The sequence below is a fragment of the Oenanthe melanoleuca genome, chromosome 1 (genome assembly GCF_029582105.1).
Source record: "Oenanthe melanoleuca isolate GR-GAL-2019-014 chromosome 1, OMel1.0, whole genome shotgun sequence".
In the NCBI taxonomy this organism is placed as follows: domain Eukaryota; kingdom Metazoa; phylum Chordata; class Aves; order Passeriformes; family Muscicapidae; genus Oenanthe; species Oenanthe melanoleuca.
This window is the reverse complement of record NC_079333.1, coordinates 73,657,978-73,675,394: the sequence shown is the minus strand read 5'-3', so window position 1 is coordinate 73,675,394 and position 17,417 is coordinate 73,657,978. Positions and strand designations below refer to the sequence as shown.

The following is a 17,417-nucleotide window of genomic DNA, read 5'->3' as shown; positions in this document are numbered from 1 at the left end:
AACTTAGTGATGAGCCTTTTCTCCTCAAATAGTAAGTTCACAGGCACCACAGAGGTATGCTCCTAAAGGCATTAGTGTTTGTTTTTTAGACAGAGTTCACATCTAATATAAATAGGTATTACCTAAATATCCATTTAGGTATCTTTTTTTTTTTTTTTTTTAATGTCCAAACTAGTGCCCTTCAAAATGCTGTGTGAAGCTCATTTGTACAGGCAACTCCACAGAGTGAAAATTCATTCTGGTTATTTTAAACTTTCACCTCCAGCTTTCTTTATATAATTCTGTACTTTGAAATTTTCCCTTAATATTTTTTGTTGCCTTCAGTATTTTCAATAGTTTACTTACACCTTTTTTTAGAATATCTATATGGGGATGCTGCTTCTCTACAGCAGGAAAGTTATCCACATAACAGTACTAAAATATGGCTGACACAGTAAAGTACAACAAAAGGATAGTTAAGGAAAATGTGGACCCACTGGTGGACAAAGGAACTCAGTGACAAAGGACAAAAAAAAAAAGCCAAGGCACTCAATGTCTTTTTTGGGTCAGTTTTCACTGGTTAGTTTTGCCCTCAGGCCTTGCAGGTCCCTGAGCCTCCTGCAGGACTGGAGCAACACCAGCTGCAAAGGAACACGTTTTGGAGGCTCTTGAGCCCAACTGATCATACAGGAGGCAAAAGGACCAGATAGGCTGCACCCCAGGGTTCTGAGGGAAGTGGCCAATGCTACATCACTGAACCATCTTGGTCATTAGGGCAGGTTCCTGATGACTGGGTAATTGCAAATGTCATACCCATCTTCAAGGAGGGCTACAAGCCTCACCTCTATCCTTGGGAAATTTACAGAACAAAGCTCCTAGAAGCCATTGCCAGCTACATGATGGAAAAGGCAGCTGCTAATATCCCATATGGATTTACCAAGAGTGACTCTGGTGCTGTGGATAAGAAAAGGAAGATGGCAAATGTTGTACACTCTGACTTTAGGATGGCCTTTGACTCGGTATCGTCTTCAGCCCTTAAAGAAAAACAGGGAAGATATGCACTGTATAAGCAGATTTGAGGGAATCTGGCTGCACTGCTAGACTCAAAGGGTTCTGATCAACAGCACCAACTTTAATGGCAACCACTTACTAGCAGCTTCCCTCAGGGATCCATACTTGGATGAACACTTTTGTCTTTATTAAACAACCTGGATGATGGGACAGAGTGCACTCCCAATAAGTAAGTGAAATCAAATTGAGGGAGAAGTCAATACTTTGGAGAGCAGAAGCACATTCAGCTATTCTTTGATGGACTTAAGAAATGGGCTGACATTAGGAATGTTAGGGTCCTCAACAGAAGCAACTGTGGAGTCTTCCATATGGGTTGGAACAACCTTGTGCAGTGGCACAGACTGGCTAGAAAACAGATTTGCAGACAAGGAGCTGGAAAATCCTTTGAGTATTAGTCAGTCTCTGAGTATCACTTTATCCTTGCAGGAAAGGTCAATCACATACTGGGCAGCATTATCAATGTGTTATCATCAGGCCAAGAGAAGTTATTGCTCAGCACTTCTGAGCCTAAATCACTGTGTCCACTTTTAGGCTTCATGCTTCAAGAAAGGTATTAATATGGACCAAGTTCAGACAATGACGGTCCAGTATTTTACCAGGCTGCCCAGCTACAACCTCCATCCTCAGAGACACAGCCCAAAAGAACCCATTCTTGTTGGACATGTTTTGAACCCAGGGTTGAACTAGATGACTGCCAGAGATCATGTCAAACCTAAGCTACCCTACTGTTCCATGAGTAATCAAAGCCTTACTCCTGAAGCTCATGATCACTGGAGGAATTTCTGTCCCTGAATTTCACTGGACAGGTACAAACATCCATCCACATACTGTAAATAAAAAAAACCTGGTTCTTAACACTTTTAGTTATGCTAATTAGTTGTTTGGTAGCATATATCAGATTCAACATCTACAAGTGGAAAACATATTCTTATTGAAGGACTACTTCAGTGTTTTCTTTTCCTTCACTTCTTTCTTATCCTCTTCTTTTTCCCTCTCATCTCTTTTCCTGTGATTCGTATCCCTTTGCAGAGACCTTCGCCCAGCCCTTTGTTCATTATACTATGAGAATATAATGAACCTTTTTCATGTGCCATGATTAATTTCTACTAGAAATCTGTGATGTCTGTGTGCAAAGAAGGGCTGTAGACACAAGCATACTCTAACTCTAAACTGAGTTTTTGCCCACTTCATATTTAGGAACTTAGTTTTAATCATGTGGGTTAGAAAATGAAAATTTTCCAACAAACCAGAAAATTCTAAAATCTGAAAACTGAATTCTGGAGTTTGAACATTCCATATGGATACTACGTCCGATGTACTGTAGTAGCTGTCGCTACAGTAATTATATCCTCATTTTGAAGAGCATCTTAAATTTCAACATTTGAAGTGAAACAGAAACACACTGACCAGATGGCAACATGCTACATCATATGAATTCATGAGATTGGTTTTGCACAAAGAAAAAAAAAAGACATATAGAAACAATGTCCTTGAAAAAAACAAATCAGAGATGCAAAAATTACTGTCAGAGAAGAAAAAATCAGGGGCAGGTACATCTTATAAGAGAAATGGCCTACTGAAAGTCTAAAACAGTGGCTATTAAATTTAGATTAAAATAAAGCATTAGCACTAGCAAATATATGCACAAAACAGAGGGGAAATGCTTCTAAAATTCATGAACAAAGGGTTAGAAAGCTAAATAAATGTAGCTTCTGCAAAAATACTTGCTGTTGTCAATAGAAGTTCTGTGGGATTAAGTTTGCAGAAATAACCTATTTTATTCAGAATGACTCACTACACTTACTAACTGCGGTGCTGTGTTTTTCTTCATTTAAGTTCTTCAAAAAACCATTAAACTGACAAATTCACAACCACGTATTTTTGAGGGGACTAAAAATATCATGTATAAAAACAGCTGCAGATAATACAAGCACGCAAACAGTGCACTTGCAATTCAAGTTACTAAGATATTTCAGTGACCTGTGTTCCTACAGTCAGTCCAAACACTGCCATATTACACTTAAGGTGCCACCCTTTATTCTGAACATACTAAATATTCACAATAACATTCCTTAAAAGTAAGTAACTCTGTGGAATGTGACCACCCTTGATGGTTGTGTTCCTCTACCTGCTGGAGCCCTGGACTCAAAGGACCCACCTGCTGCACCCAACCCTTTCACTACACATGAGCAGGACACCCCATTGCCTGAGGTCTCTCAATAGCAACAAAAGCATTAGGTTTTGTTACCCAGTAGTCACTAACTAACACAAATATTTCACAAGAAAGCAGCAAGAATGCAGAGAAAAATTTAAAAATGCATCTGGAGGTGAAAAGGAAGATTCCTCCTGTCCATGGATATCTCTGCAGATTCTGTGCAACTTGCAGTTCATTTAAATTTGAGATTAACCATCTAACCAACACTTTACAATCCCCTCATGAAGGCAGAAGTCAGACACCTATCCTAAAGCAAGCTTTAGTTTTTAATGCCAAGACTATCCAACAATATATTTTGTAACCTCCTGGGTTCCATGTTACTCACCTTGCCTGTCAAAAGCTGAAGAGTGTTTGCACATATATGGTAAACACAAATGTATGTCTGCACATATATGGTAAACACAAACACCTTCTGACATCACACAGCAATTTATTTTTTTTTTCCCAAAATCCTGGAACAGTCAAACAGATATTGGACCAAGAGCAGCTGTATCAGAATAGAAAACAAACAGCTAGAAGGATAAACAGTGAAAGAATGCAACCTGTACCATTTAGCGCAAGCAATTAGAATCATATAATGCTAAGCTGGATTGGTAGCTAATATACCAGTGTGACTCAAAGGGTACAATCTAGTACTGTATCTTAATCAAAGAAGGCAATATTTTATCAGATCACAGCAGGAAACACATACTGGTGTTGTTTTATAATGGTAACACAATTCTGAAACAAATATTTCCTTTAGTAAGAAGCCGGGGTACTAATGTCAGCCCTTGAGCAAAGACATGTCTGCTATCACAAAATTTCCCATTTCTACAGCATACTTTAGGTGCTGGACAGGGAACCACACTGTGGTATTACTTTGCGTACATATGAGCAAGTTCCCTGTGCAATTTCCCTTTAAATACTTCTGAATTCTCATTACTTCATTTAAAGTGATTTTACCCTCTGATGAAGCTGAACAATTAAAAAAATATTCAAATACAAGTAGGGAAAAAATCCAGAATAAGACTGGTAAGTTCTCCCAAAGATTTCCTGAATGTGATGTTAGAAGGTGAATGCTCCATTAAGACTGAGGAGCTGAAAGCCCTAGATAGAGCCCTTCAGCTCTTTGGCATCTAAGAGGAATCAAGTCATGTGTACAGTGGAAGTTCCACACCAGAAAAATCAGTGTACAGTGTCAATCAAGTGCTCCAAGTAGGTACAAAAGTAGCTCATAAGGTTCTATGTTCTGCTATAGCAAAAACATTTCCTATAATACAAAGTAACTTTGCCATTAGTTCTGCATTTACTTGAGGCTTTCTGATGAGATGGACCTGTTAGAGATCCTATCTCTCTACACACCTTCACCACTACAGTATCAGCTCACACCTGCACTGTGAATACAGCCCTAACATTTCTGAAGAGGCATCCTACACTCTGCATGGGTTGGACCTGCCAAAAAGAGCCTTATTGGGCCTTATTGTATGTTTAAAATCATGCCACTAAATGAGATCATGAAATAGTCCTTTGCAGTCACGAATGATCAGTATCAGTTTTTGGGGAAAATCCCAGGTAACTCTTAACCACAGCCTCTAACAGCCAATGAAAGGATTTTCCATCTATCTCTGATCTCCAAAAGCCTCTTAACAAACACACGATTTAACTCTTACATTAAAAGTTCTTCACCCAGAAACAAAGTTATTTCAGGTACAAATGGGTTAACCCACAATCTGACATCCCATTCCTTTCCTACTCCCTAGCCACTCATTTGTGTCAATATTATTTTAGGGAAAGCAGATTTGTGTTTTAGAAGCTTTTTATCTTCCATGTATTTACCTTATTAATATTATTATTATTATTATTATTATTATTATTATTATTACTGCTAAAAATGTAATAAACAGCTTACAAAGGTAGACATTCTCACTAATCTCTCAAAGTCCCAGAGTTCTTTAGCTCCCTCATGTATTTTTGAAAGGCATTTCTGTAAATCCTCATCATTACAGTACTAAAACCATGCTGGGAATGTCCACGGGCACTTGAGACATCTGCCTTAACACCGCATCTCTGTATGTTTCAGTTTTGAGGTTTCCTCGGGCTGCATCAGATCTCATTGGTAAGAAGCTGTTATAAAGTACGTACTGATTACACAGCTCTTTGCTGGAAATTAAGGTATTTTTCAATGCAGATGGTATATAAACAAAGTTTTTCACTTAGGAGTGGGATTTTATTTGGTCAACAATTAGTCAAGTAAACCTCTGGGTAAAGTCCCTTCTGCGAAAGTCAGTAGTGCGTAACGTCGGGGGGGAGGTGGAAGTGTTGTTTCTAATTACTCTCTTTGAGCAGACTAATTGTAAAAGGATCAAAAATAGATGCTTTCACATCCCATAAAACAGTAGGCAGCAAATCAAGACCGGCATACAATCAGGGTTGGGTTTTTTTAAGCACTTGAAAAAACCCGACCCCTCCCACAAAGGATCACGTAATCACTTTTGAGAACAATGTGCAAGAGTAAACCTCCACAGTCAAGCCATCCTGTTAATGCCCTTAACTGCTCAGAGGAGCCAAGAAGCTACAAAGATGTAAGTACAGAAAAGAACTAACTTTTTACTTTTTTCCTTTGCCACTGAGCAACAGCGAACAGTTCCAGAAATATTTCCTTTTTTTGCATTACACTGGATATTTTCATGTGGTAGAAGGATAAATGACCTTTGTATGGGAAAGGCCCATGGAAGAAATTCTCTGATATTTTATATTCCTATATTAACATGCTGCTAGTTAGTTTCCACTTAAAGAATCTGTTGATCTACAGCATCAACAAGTTATTCCAACTCCTTTCTTATAACACAGCCTTCCGACAATCACAGGGAAACATTTAATACTGCCTTAACTTAGACAATTTTTAGTAACCCTAATTTAAATTATACTAATACAGAAATAACTACTGCAGAAGTAGTAAGGGAAGCACTGAAGCTCTAAAGTCACTGAACCTCATAGAATAATAGTAAGAGAGAGCCTTAAAACAAATCCATACTGTGGTTGTGAATGCATAGCTTGTTCCTATCATGTGTTCCTTGTCTATGAAAACAGCCTTTATTATCAGCTTGAAAACTCCTCACCCTTCTCATTGCAACAGAGCATTTTAAGAATTCAAAGCTTTATGAGCAAATTCCTCTTTTAGCTTCTAGTGGGCATTTCTTTCAAGGTTTTTAGAAGGCATCTTCTTCTTAATTACTATGATCAAACATCTTTCTCCTTATTACTGATCTTTGTGCCACAAAGCTGAAGAAATATTACAAGTGGTATGATTTTTATACACCTTCTCAATTTAAAAGGATACATTTTTCCTATTATAATGGCAAAACAATACAGACTGTTCAACAATAACTCAACTAGCATTTATCTTAAAAAACAAAACAGAGCACATTCTGTGCCTTTGAGCACAAGAATACAAGAGACCTGTCTTACATTTTCATGGCTGCTCCTGAAGAGACAAGGGGATTGAAAATTTACCTGGCAATTAGTCTTTAAGAGCTCAAATCTTGTTCCTTTCTGGTCAGAAGACTTAGAGAATAGAGAATAATGAACTTAATACAGAAGCTGTTATCTGAAGCTGTAAACCCTAACATTAAACACGGTATATACTAATATACTGTAATACTAATATACCTGTACAGGTTTCATATAACTCAGAAAAAAACTCCTAAACTCAAAAAGGTCTGCATGTTTTCTAGTAGTAAAATATAAATCCTCATTTGACTACTTTTTTCTTCTTCTAGGAAGGATGTAATTTTCTTTGGCTCACACTTTTATTTTGCTTATTTGCTCTAGTTTGAGGCTCTCTCCTTATTACATTTAGTATACTTAAGCAACAAACTGAAGGGAAGTTAATCATCTTAGCATCAGCACAGCTCTTCACATTAGCATGTGTTTTTGGCAGAGATTATGTTAGATAGCTCTTAAACTTCTTGTGGAACAGACCATCCTCGTAAAGAGAGATCCAACAGATAAGAGCAGAGTGCACCCTTCAAATGACTTCCACTTTTTCTTTAACTAGTTTTGCAGCACTTCAACTCAACTTCTTTTATTTTCATCTCGCTTACTGTAGTTTTTATTATTTTTTAGCACCAAATATAACTGTCGTACAGCAACTGTCATGCAAAATCAATAGTAATAGACAAGAGTGGGACCACAAAGATCCCACAGTCTTGTGGACTTGTACATTCTGTTAACCAGTTAAAGAATATTCTAATTCTTTAGAGCCACTGTTAAGACAATTAATGAAATACATATTTGGGATTCTCTGATGTATGCGTTACAAATTCGGGTTTAGTACGCCAACAAATTTGGATCTATAACAAAGAGGGATAAAAGCACTAGCCTGGAAACTCTCTCATCAAAATTACCTGTGGGCTGTGACCTGAAGACTCAATCTTCAGGTCATTAGGCTGACTCACCAGCCTTTAGAACACAAAACCCAACAGCTTATGAAAAAAAAATTAATAAAAAGCACTAGAAGTATATGAGTGTTAAAGAGTTAGAAAGAGGAAGCTTTAGAACATGCCTGTCTCTTGCCTCAGCTTTTATTAAACTACATGCAGTCCCCAGCTGCCAGTCCACAGACCATATTATGTACCTTATGTATATGTTCTTTCTATTTTAACAAATCATTCTACTATACAACTTGGTGCACACACTTTTTAATATACATAACTTAGCTGAATCAAGCCTTTTTCTCAGAGGAAACACTCTACAATAAAGATCATCTGTATGGTAAAATAGAAATATAAACAGTAAATATAACTGGTCAACAGAAAAAAATATTTTGAGAAAAATTAAACCTACAAAAACACAGGACTGCATACTTCCCATTTTCTACTGTTATAAAACAATGTAAGACCTACACAGACTATATCTATAGTAAGATGTAAGACTGTAAGATGTGTGAATCTTGCAGGAAAGAGAAGTCTCTTTCCTGACCATTCCTTTAAAATAATTTATACTCCTTATGCATAGAAAAGCAACATTAACCCCCAACATGATTTGTTAAAGAGATATTGTCCATCTCACAGTTATTAAACCATACTATGTATAGAGAGCCAGGAGAGATCTTTCTAATGAACTGCTGTGCCTTTCTAAGAATATAATTAATATCCTTAAATTAGCAACTGGACCAGGGACAAAAGGACCAGGGATTCATCTTTAAAGAATGAAAATGATGAAGAGAGACGGAGAAATCACACGTTAGGTTACAATACATAGTAAAAGCCTTCATGTCCCCTGTTCTGCTGAAAAGACAGATGGTGCTCCTCAGCAAAAGCAGGGGATGAGAACCAGAAATTTTATTTAGCAGACAGAGAGAGCTTTGTACCACTGCTTGCACACAATCCCAACCCATGTAATCTAAGGTGTAACATTGCACTTGCTGGCTCACAGCTTAAGTTTATGTTTCTTAACAGTTAAATGTATGTAATACTGTGATACTACATACAAGGCTCATCATGAACATGTCTGTGAAGCAGAGCTTTGGATTACACAGTACTTCCAGACTGTTCATTAAACACCTTTTGCTGTGGGGATTAAACACAAAACGAATGTATAAACATAAAACAAATGACTAATACCAGCCAAATATTACAATATTGGTTTAGAAAGACACCTGCACAGATTTCAGATATGCTAGATTTTGTAAGCAGCTTGCCATTGTGCTGCAAATCCCCAATTGATGCTATTGCTGTGAAACATCAAGAAGCACAGAGAACAGACTAGCAGCTGCCTAGCTAACAAATCTCCTAAGGTAATTGACTAAAGAAATTTGCTGGTCAGAAAACAAACATAGTGCTAAGCCTTGAAATGGCAAGGGAAAGAACAATATAGAACAACCTGCACTGCTTGCAAGCCTGGGCATAGTATACAACAATAAAATTAATTTTAAACTCCCCCAGGCATAAGGTCCTCCCAGGCCAAAGCAGAGAATAATGGTCATGCCCTTACACTGGAGATATCCTATGACTCCTGGACCACGGTGAACTTCACAAACACTCAGTGCAATGCTACACAACTCTTATCTTGCATATGCAATTCACTGAGCAGAAAAAGCAGGGATGTAGTGGTGAGTTTGCCTCCAGGCACATTAATATCAAGGGGGATCTGGAACCCCAAGTCCTCTGTGGGACACATCTGGGGTTAGAACAGACATCACAGAATTATTTCACCACGTGGTGAAATATAGGAGAAGCTTACTTTGAATTGCCCAAACCATGAGATTGTGTAAAGGTAAAGAGACTCAATGAAAACAGCAATTGTAAATTGATTTTAGAGATATTTAAGTAAGAGACACACACATTTCTTAACAAGGAGGTTGACTGACCAAAGACTAGAGTACAAATTCGCTTTCTCTTCAGTTCTCCAAGACAAACAGCACGTCAGAAAGTATGCTTTAAAGGAAAAGTTACCAGAATCCATACACAATAATTAAAATAATATCATCTGAACTATACAGAAGATTACATTAAGTGAATAAGTTGTCAGTGAGTGTTTATAGACTCAGAAAATGTGAAAACCTGAACAACCTTCTTTACTATACAGATAGGAAATTTCAATACCTTATACCTTAACATTTCAGCATGTAACTCTAAGCCAAAAACCTCTGATACTGTTTTCTAAATTTCCTTAATTGGTAAGGGAAATTAATATCATCTTTCTTCCAAGGATATACTTCAAAGTGGTATCATTAATAAATCTGGTAAGCCACTGGAAGGGTCTTTAATCCAGAAATCTAGAAGAGCAAAAGTTTTAGTAGTAATTCTAGAGGGTAAATTCATTGGTGCATCTGGATTTGGGACAGTAAATGTCATGTTCTCATGAGTTATTCAGGCACACAGCTCATTAAGAGAGAGTCATGTTCAGCTAGTCTGAAGTTTGCAGAAGTAAGGATGTAACATTCTCCATTTATTCTCCAATAATGCAAAACTCACAATACGTATTCAAAATGTTCTTTTCCTAGATACATTCTGTAGAGGATGTCATATGCAGTATGTAAAATAAGTGGATCACTCAGGATTACTGCCAAGAAATAAACAACAACCTGACACAAGGAATAGGTTTTTTTTTAAAAAAAAAATATCTTATCTTACTAAATAGTCAAAACATCTTTCAGGAAGAAAATATTATTTTTAATGAAGCCCTCTCCAAGATTGCCAAGAAAATCTGAAATACTTGCTGAGGTGAATGGAGACCATCAAAAAACAATTAGAGTTCAGAAGTATAAAAAAGTTTTTACAGCTTGGGTGATGCACATTAGGGTGGGTGGCATCAACTTTATCATCTGTTTGGACCATAAGCCAGATAAAATCTCTCTCTCTCTTTTTCTTTTTTCTTTTTTTTTAATAAATGTATTTAGAAACTTAGCCACTAAACACCTTGGTGACTCTCAAAAATGCACATACATACCTACAGGTACAGGAAACACTAATATTCATCTTTACAATCATCATTGTAAATATTAACAGTCAAAATATTTTGGGGATAACAGAGGATCAAAAAGAATACTTTTTGCCCCTAGGGCTGACTCCCATAGCAGGCAGAAGAGCCTGCCAAGGAGCACAGATGGGCTGACTCTACACTTCCCTGGGAGATCCGTGGGCTCTGCTTCTCCAGCTTTCTCCTCATCCATTTATGGCCAGTTTTTCCTGCCATAGAACTGCTGCCAATATATATCCATGCTAGCACCATGGATAGACACAAACACTGCCTCAGCTAGGACTCTTTCTCCATATAGCCACAGTTACATGTGAGGATGAACATCTCATTTTGAGTAAGTTCTAAATTAATTTATTACATTAAAGATCCAAATTCTTAGCACAAAATTAGGTAACATGCAATTTATTAAATCCTACTCTTGATGTAAAAAATTATATATTTTACTGAATATACAGGTTTTTTCCTAAACTAAAGTTCAATGTGTTTGTATAATAGATATTCTACATTTTACAAATTTTATAGAAAGACATATGAATGGATGTGACAATTATGTGCATTATTTTTGAACCAAAACTATTACAACTTTAAAGCAAAACTAAAATGATGCACTTAATATGCTGTAGCTAGTTACTGCAATTGAACTGTTTATCACAAATCTTAGATAATCCTTTCCTAAATATATTGACAAAATTATTTTACCTAAATTTCAAGAAAGAGATTAATAGAACATAGACATGATGCTGGGAGTGCGAACAATAATTAGAAGCATTAAAATATGAGGAACAAAACAAAATACCTCGCTGACTCATACACAGGTGCCTGCACAAACCCACACCATTTTATGCAAAAAGCAACCTGTTACACGTAGGTAAAACAAAAGCCATTCTAAACACTTCTACAAGTGAAAAGATGGGAGGAAATCATACCAGAACTATCCTCAGGGTAATAATTACTGAATTAATCAAACCAAACACACTAACACAGAGACAGAATGAATAATGCAGAATTAACTAATATCAAATTACTGACATTTTTAAATCTGCACTACAGCTGGAGTTATTTACCAGAGTAGTTCCTTTATTCAAGGCACAGAACTCCCACTTCAGATTTGACACACAATCCTGAATGCACTACTCCCACCTCTTCACAGACAGTACTTACTTCACAAATATCTAAGAATCAGAACATTGTACATCTATCAGTCAGAAATCACTCACCTGTCTTCCCTCCTGTCTACAGAATGCAGCAAACACAGACTTAATGTACTACCTGGAAGTCAAATTTCTTCCTTAAACAATGTAACTAATTTACATATTTTAATACACATCATCCACTGTCTGCAGGTTTACTATTTACACAGAACCATTAATTGTGAATACCCTGAAATAAACAGGACGATCTCATCAAACCACAAAAGAAAATACTAACCTTTTAATGCTTTCACAAGTTAATAAAAGGATAATGAATGCTTTCTAAAATGTGTGGTTTAAATCCCTTAAAGCTGAGAGGTATTTCCCAGAAAGACTTTTTGGAAGTGCAGCAAGCTACAAGTGCTTGTAAATATTGTGTGTTGAATGACAGATCCTCAGAAATAACATAGACATGTTAATTAAAGGTACAAGACAGACTTAAAATTCCAATTGCAACAGCTTTTATCTTCAGGCAGTACTCTTTGTTAAAACAGAAGCAATATTATTTTGATTGCTGTATAAATTCACAAATGGTGCTTCTAAGAAGCATCCTTTTGTAGGAACACCTGCCCGAGGATCCTTTCTGAGTTTCCTGCTTACGCCATACAGCTGTCAGGTAGCAGCAGACCTAGGAAAATGTTTGAACAGCAAGCAGTATCAACAGGACAGGATTCTTTCCACTTCTGAGATTCTGTTGGATCATTTTAAAATATTTTTAAGCCCCCCAAATCACTACCACTTTGCAACTCTTCTATGCTATTTATGACTGTACAGATGAAACAATTTCTAAAATCTACCAAATTGACGAAATGTAAAATAGTTCACCTGCACTATCTCTCTTTAGGGTCACTAAAGAGTGATTAAAGTAGTAGTCTTAAGAATTTATGTATGTAACAGCTAAAGCCAATTCTTAAAACTAGAATTAAACAAGTTATTATGGTAGGAATCTATGATCTTAAAGGTCTTTTCCCACCTAAATGAATCTATGATTCTATTATAATGTCAATATGGTAAGAATGCCAAGAAAAGAAAGTTTCTCTAAACAGGTTAAACCATCACAATGCAAATTGTTAGGAACAAAAATTCCCTTAAAATTAACTGAAACACATTTAAAACATTTTTATGTTTGATTCTTAGGGGTTTCATTTGATGTTTTACTATGTGGTTTCTTCAGACTCTTTTTTACCACTCAGGTTGATTTAAACAGTCTCCCACTTCCTGAGCATCTACAGGCTTCACTTTCCAAATATGTTACATCACTGGTTTACTACATTGCCCCATCTGATTTTTTTTATTAGAGAAGCAGTTAGGATCAAAACAAAAAAGTCAAAAGAAGGCATCTGTTTGTTTTCAGATAGTCTTGAAAAGTATTTCACAGCAATGAAGTTTCATTTCATTTTTTCAGTCTTATTTTGCAACAGAAGCTGTCCATTGTTATGTAGAAGAAGTTTATCTACATTTCTTACAAAATGTTCCCTTTTGCTGCTTTTTTTTTCTCACGTTAGGTCTACTGAGCTTCCTGCAACAACAGCAGTTGCAGAAATGGACTCTTTCACAGCCTCTGACACCAACTTTTCCACCTGTGACTTATATGAGCACAAAGACACAGCACGGATATTACTGTCTGTCTTCTACGGCTCCATCTTGATTCTTGGGGTGCTTGGAAACACCATTGCCCTCACTGTCATTTTCAAAAACAGAAAGAAGATCAACTCCACTACCCTCTATTCAACAAATCTCGTCTTCTCCGACCTGCTGTTCTGCATTGCCCTGCCTACCAGGATAGCCTACTATGCCATGGGATTTCACTGGCCCTTCGGAGAAGCGCTGTGCCGAATCACCGCGCTCCTGTTCTACATCAACACCTACGCAGGTGTCAACTTCATGACGTGCCTGAGCATCGACAGGTTCTTCGCTGTCGTCCACCCCTTCCGATACAAGATCAGAAGGATTAAATATGCCAAGGGCATTTGTGTCTTTGTCTGGTTTCTTGTATTTAGTCAAACTTTCCCATTACTTATACAATCCATGTCACATGAAGAAAATGAAAGGACTACATGTATGGAATATCCAAACTTTGAGAAAATAGAACATCTACCATTTATACTTCTTGCGGCCTGTTTAATAGGGTACCTTATTCCCCTGGGGATTATTCTATTTTGCTACTCTCAAATTAGCTGCAAACTTTTTCAAACTGCCAAGGAAAATCCACTGACTGAAAAATCAGGGATAAACAAAAAAGCCATCAATACAATCATATTTGTAATTATAGTGTTCATCATCTGCTTTACTCCTTATCATGTTGCAATCATACAGCACATGATTAAGAAACTTCAGCAAGAACCCTCGTGCACTGAAAAGAAATTTTTCCAGAAGTCACTCCATTATACTGTATTTCTGATGAATTTTAACTGCTGCCTAGATCCTTTCATCTATTTCTTTGCATGCAAAGGATACAAGAGAACTGTACTGAAAATACTGAGACGACAAGTGAGTGTATCAATTTCAAGTGCTGCCAGGTCACACCATGAAGAAAGCTCACGTGACGCAGGAGAAACGCAAATGACGGTACTTGCTAAATCCTCCAATGGAAAGCTACCTGAAAAATAAAGCTGTAGTACAACATAGTGGACCAAGACTAAAAATCCAGGGTCCATAGCAAAAACTCTTAGTGCTCCCCTACAGCAGCTTAAGTAAAATTCTGTTTCTCAGGATGTCAGGGAATCAAGGAGTGATGGACTGAAAAAGATTTGTCAGAGGACAGCAGGACAGCAGAAAAACTGAGCAGTATAATCTTCTTGCTGTATCCTTTTGACGGACCTCTTATTTTATTCAGGAAATATGATGCACCATTGCGAATGTTCAGATTCCATGCTGCACATACATATACCTGGATGTTACTAACTCAGAGGCAAATCACAGTTTGGATGGAGCACAAACACAGCTTACAATTCAGACCAACTACAACCAGACCATCTGAAAATTTCAAGGCCTCTAGCAGAGCTCCAATTACAGCAACATGTTTTGTTGGCCCAGTCACACAAACAGAGGAAAAATTTTGAAATAAAATGGATACAACTTCTTGGCTCATTTGACTATGACAAGTACTTAGTTTATAGCTCTTTGGAGGTGAAACTGCATTTTACAGTTTTTGGAGCACAAATATCTTATTGGACAATTCACACAGAAAACATTGTCAAATATAACACATTAAAAGCTAATTAACTGTTTGGTTCTCCCCAACATTGAATATCTCCTGTATGTTAAATCACTCATCTTCACAAGGTGTATTATCACTTTACTCCTTTTCCTAAAGGACCACCTTCCTTTCTAGTGTGTATTGTAAAAAGTCTCTCTCTACTCCTGTTGTATATAGATTATTTATAAACAAAAATTGAAGCAAGAGACTGTAATATGAAAACTGCACCATTTCAGTTAAAAGAACAGTGATACAGTGTTCTTCAGAACTTCTGCTGAAGTCAGACATGGACACAAGACAAACCCATTTAAAAACCTGAATAAATGTTCATGGTTGAAACCATCAAAAAGTAAATTAATGGATTAATTCTGATGGTGTGAGATGGCTACCTCTCTTTAAGCATTGTTTACCTGAGAGATCAATAAATGAGAACAGCTGGGAAATTGGCTGGGAAAGAACGAGTTTTCCCATTGTGCCTTCATACAGCATATCTGGGATCCCTTTAGGCATGCTGAAACTGGCTCAGGAAATAGACCAAATGACTTAAACACATCCTGCTGGAATCAGCTCAATACCAGCTGAGAATCCAGGATGTAAGCCCTGGGTTCCTGCCGATGTGCCCTTCCGTCACGTTTCAGTTCCTTCCCTACTTTATTCCTGGCCCCTCTATCTTTTCTTTAGTGTTCTATCTTATTAATATGCCTTCACTGGCCAACACAACTTGCTAACTCAACCAGGAGGTTGTGATGGAAAATTAAAGACAGCCTGATAATCATCAGTAAAAGATATGCCAGATGTCAGAACAAATGTTATTTATTTCAGCTGTGTCTCTCTGACATCAAGGTTGTACTGGAAGTCAAACAAACATATTACATTTGTCATCTTTGCAATTCCTTCCTTCCTCACATGTTGACCTCTGCCTACCTGCAAACATGGAAGGGTCATACCTGAAGAGCAGCACGGAAACATTAAATTAACAATTACTTTTTTATGGCAAAGAAAACACAAAACCCCCTATATTTCATACCACTTAGACTGCCAAAATTGAGTTTCTAATTCTAAAATACTAATTCTCTCTTTTCTAATTCTAGAAGACACTATACAGCTTCAGAAAAGCAGTGTAAGAAGAATAACTTTTATCAGGAGAAGTTCTACTTAATTCTGTATGTTCTAGTGGTTCTGTTCTTGTCAGCTTTTTTAATAAACTATTTTAAAATATTGTTCAAGAATGTGTTCCTATTGAATTAAGCAAATGGTAACCAGATAAAACCACAGACAGATCACTCATGAATACCTAGAAGTAGCAGAAATAACATATATGTATTGTTAACATCTTACCAGTACAAGCTTATTTTATTCTACCAATGTCTAGGCTTTTTTTTTGTTTTTTAGTATGCATTTTATCTAACTGTGCTTATAAAATCTTAAAGACAAGCCTTTTTTATATTTGCCTGTAAAAAGTAACTTAAATATATATTAAAATACCACATAGTGCAGGTAACTACACTCTTCTAAGTGGAAACAAAGTGAAGATTTCTACTGAACATCTTTCTCTATCCCCATTTTATCACATTAGCAATTCTGTTATTTCCAATATCGGATTTTGTTCCTAAATCACATCAGCATTCCCGAACAGCTAACTTTACATCAAAATAGTGCTCTAGCATGAATCTAGTTAGATACAGGTTTGGGAAAATCTACTTTTTCCTCATTATTTAAATGTTTCTCAAGTGCTGAAGAAACCAATAAAATAAAAACCCTTAAAAGCTAAGCTCAGTTTCCTGACAAACAGATGAACAATGACAATTCACATCTGTGGCAGCTGATGCCACTGCTCCTCCTCTCTCCTTGTCAGGATGCACTCACAGCTCAAGCACACTTGTGTCAATGAGGAGACTCTTTTCTGTCATCTGCCAAAAGCAGCAGTGGCTTGGCTTGGGACACTGCACTGAAGTAAAACACTTAGAGAGCATCTGTCCTGTTCCTTGTACAAGCTGTGGGATGGAGCTAGCAGCCATTACCAGAGAGATTGCAACAACCTGCTGTGTGGGACCAAATGAGAACAGTGAGAGTGAAAAGTTACAGCTGTTCTCAAACAACTGGTCTTCTCCATGATGCCCTTATCCAACTTGCAGCTCAAAGTAGAGTGAGCTTTGCAAGAAAAAATAAGCTTTTTCTTTGGGGAAAGCTTTTCATACACTCTAAGCAATGTTCCTTTCTATGTGAAAAGCTGTTAAATGCTCACATAGACCTGTGACTCTTTCATGTTTCTCACATACAAATAAAGTAGCTGACAAGTAGC

General features: G+C 37.0%; 2 protein-coding genes across 3 annotated transcripts in view; one reads left to right on the top strand and one right to left on the bottom strand.

The window, feature by feature from the left end:
* Nucleotides 1–17,417, bottom strand: part of UBAC2 (UBA domain containing 2) — an 85,878-nt gene that overhangs the window by 31,128 nt on the left and 37,333 nt on the right. The window lies entirely within an intron of this gene.
* GPR183 (G protein-coupled receptor 183) lies at nucleotides 5,745–16,341 on the top strand. Of its 2 annotated transcripts, none has more exons than XM_056485016.1 (2): nucleotides 5,745–5,826; nucleotides 13,422–16,341. In XM_056485016.1, exons 1-2 carry the CDS (start codon nucleotides 5,786–5,788, stop codon nucleotides 14,524–14,526), a joined length of 1,146 nt encoding a protein of 381 aa, XP_056340991.1. In that variant the 5' UTR covers nucleotides 5,745–5,785; the 3' UTR covers nucleotides 14,527–16,341. The 2 variants fall into 2 exon arrangements, with proteins under 2 accessions (XP_056340991.1, XP_056341000.1); XM_056485025.1 differs by lacking the exon at nucleotides 5,745–5,826 and adding an exon at nucleotides 10,499–11,060.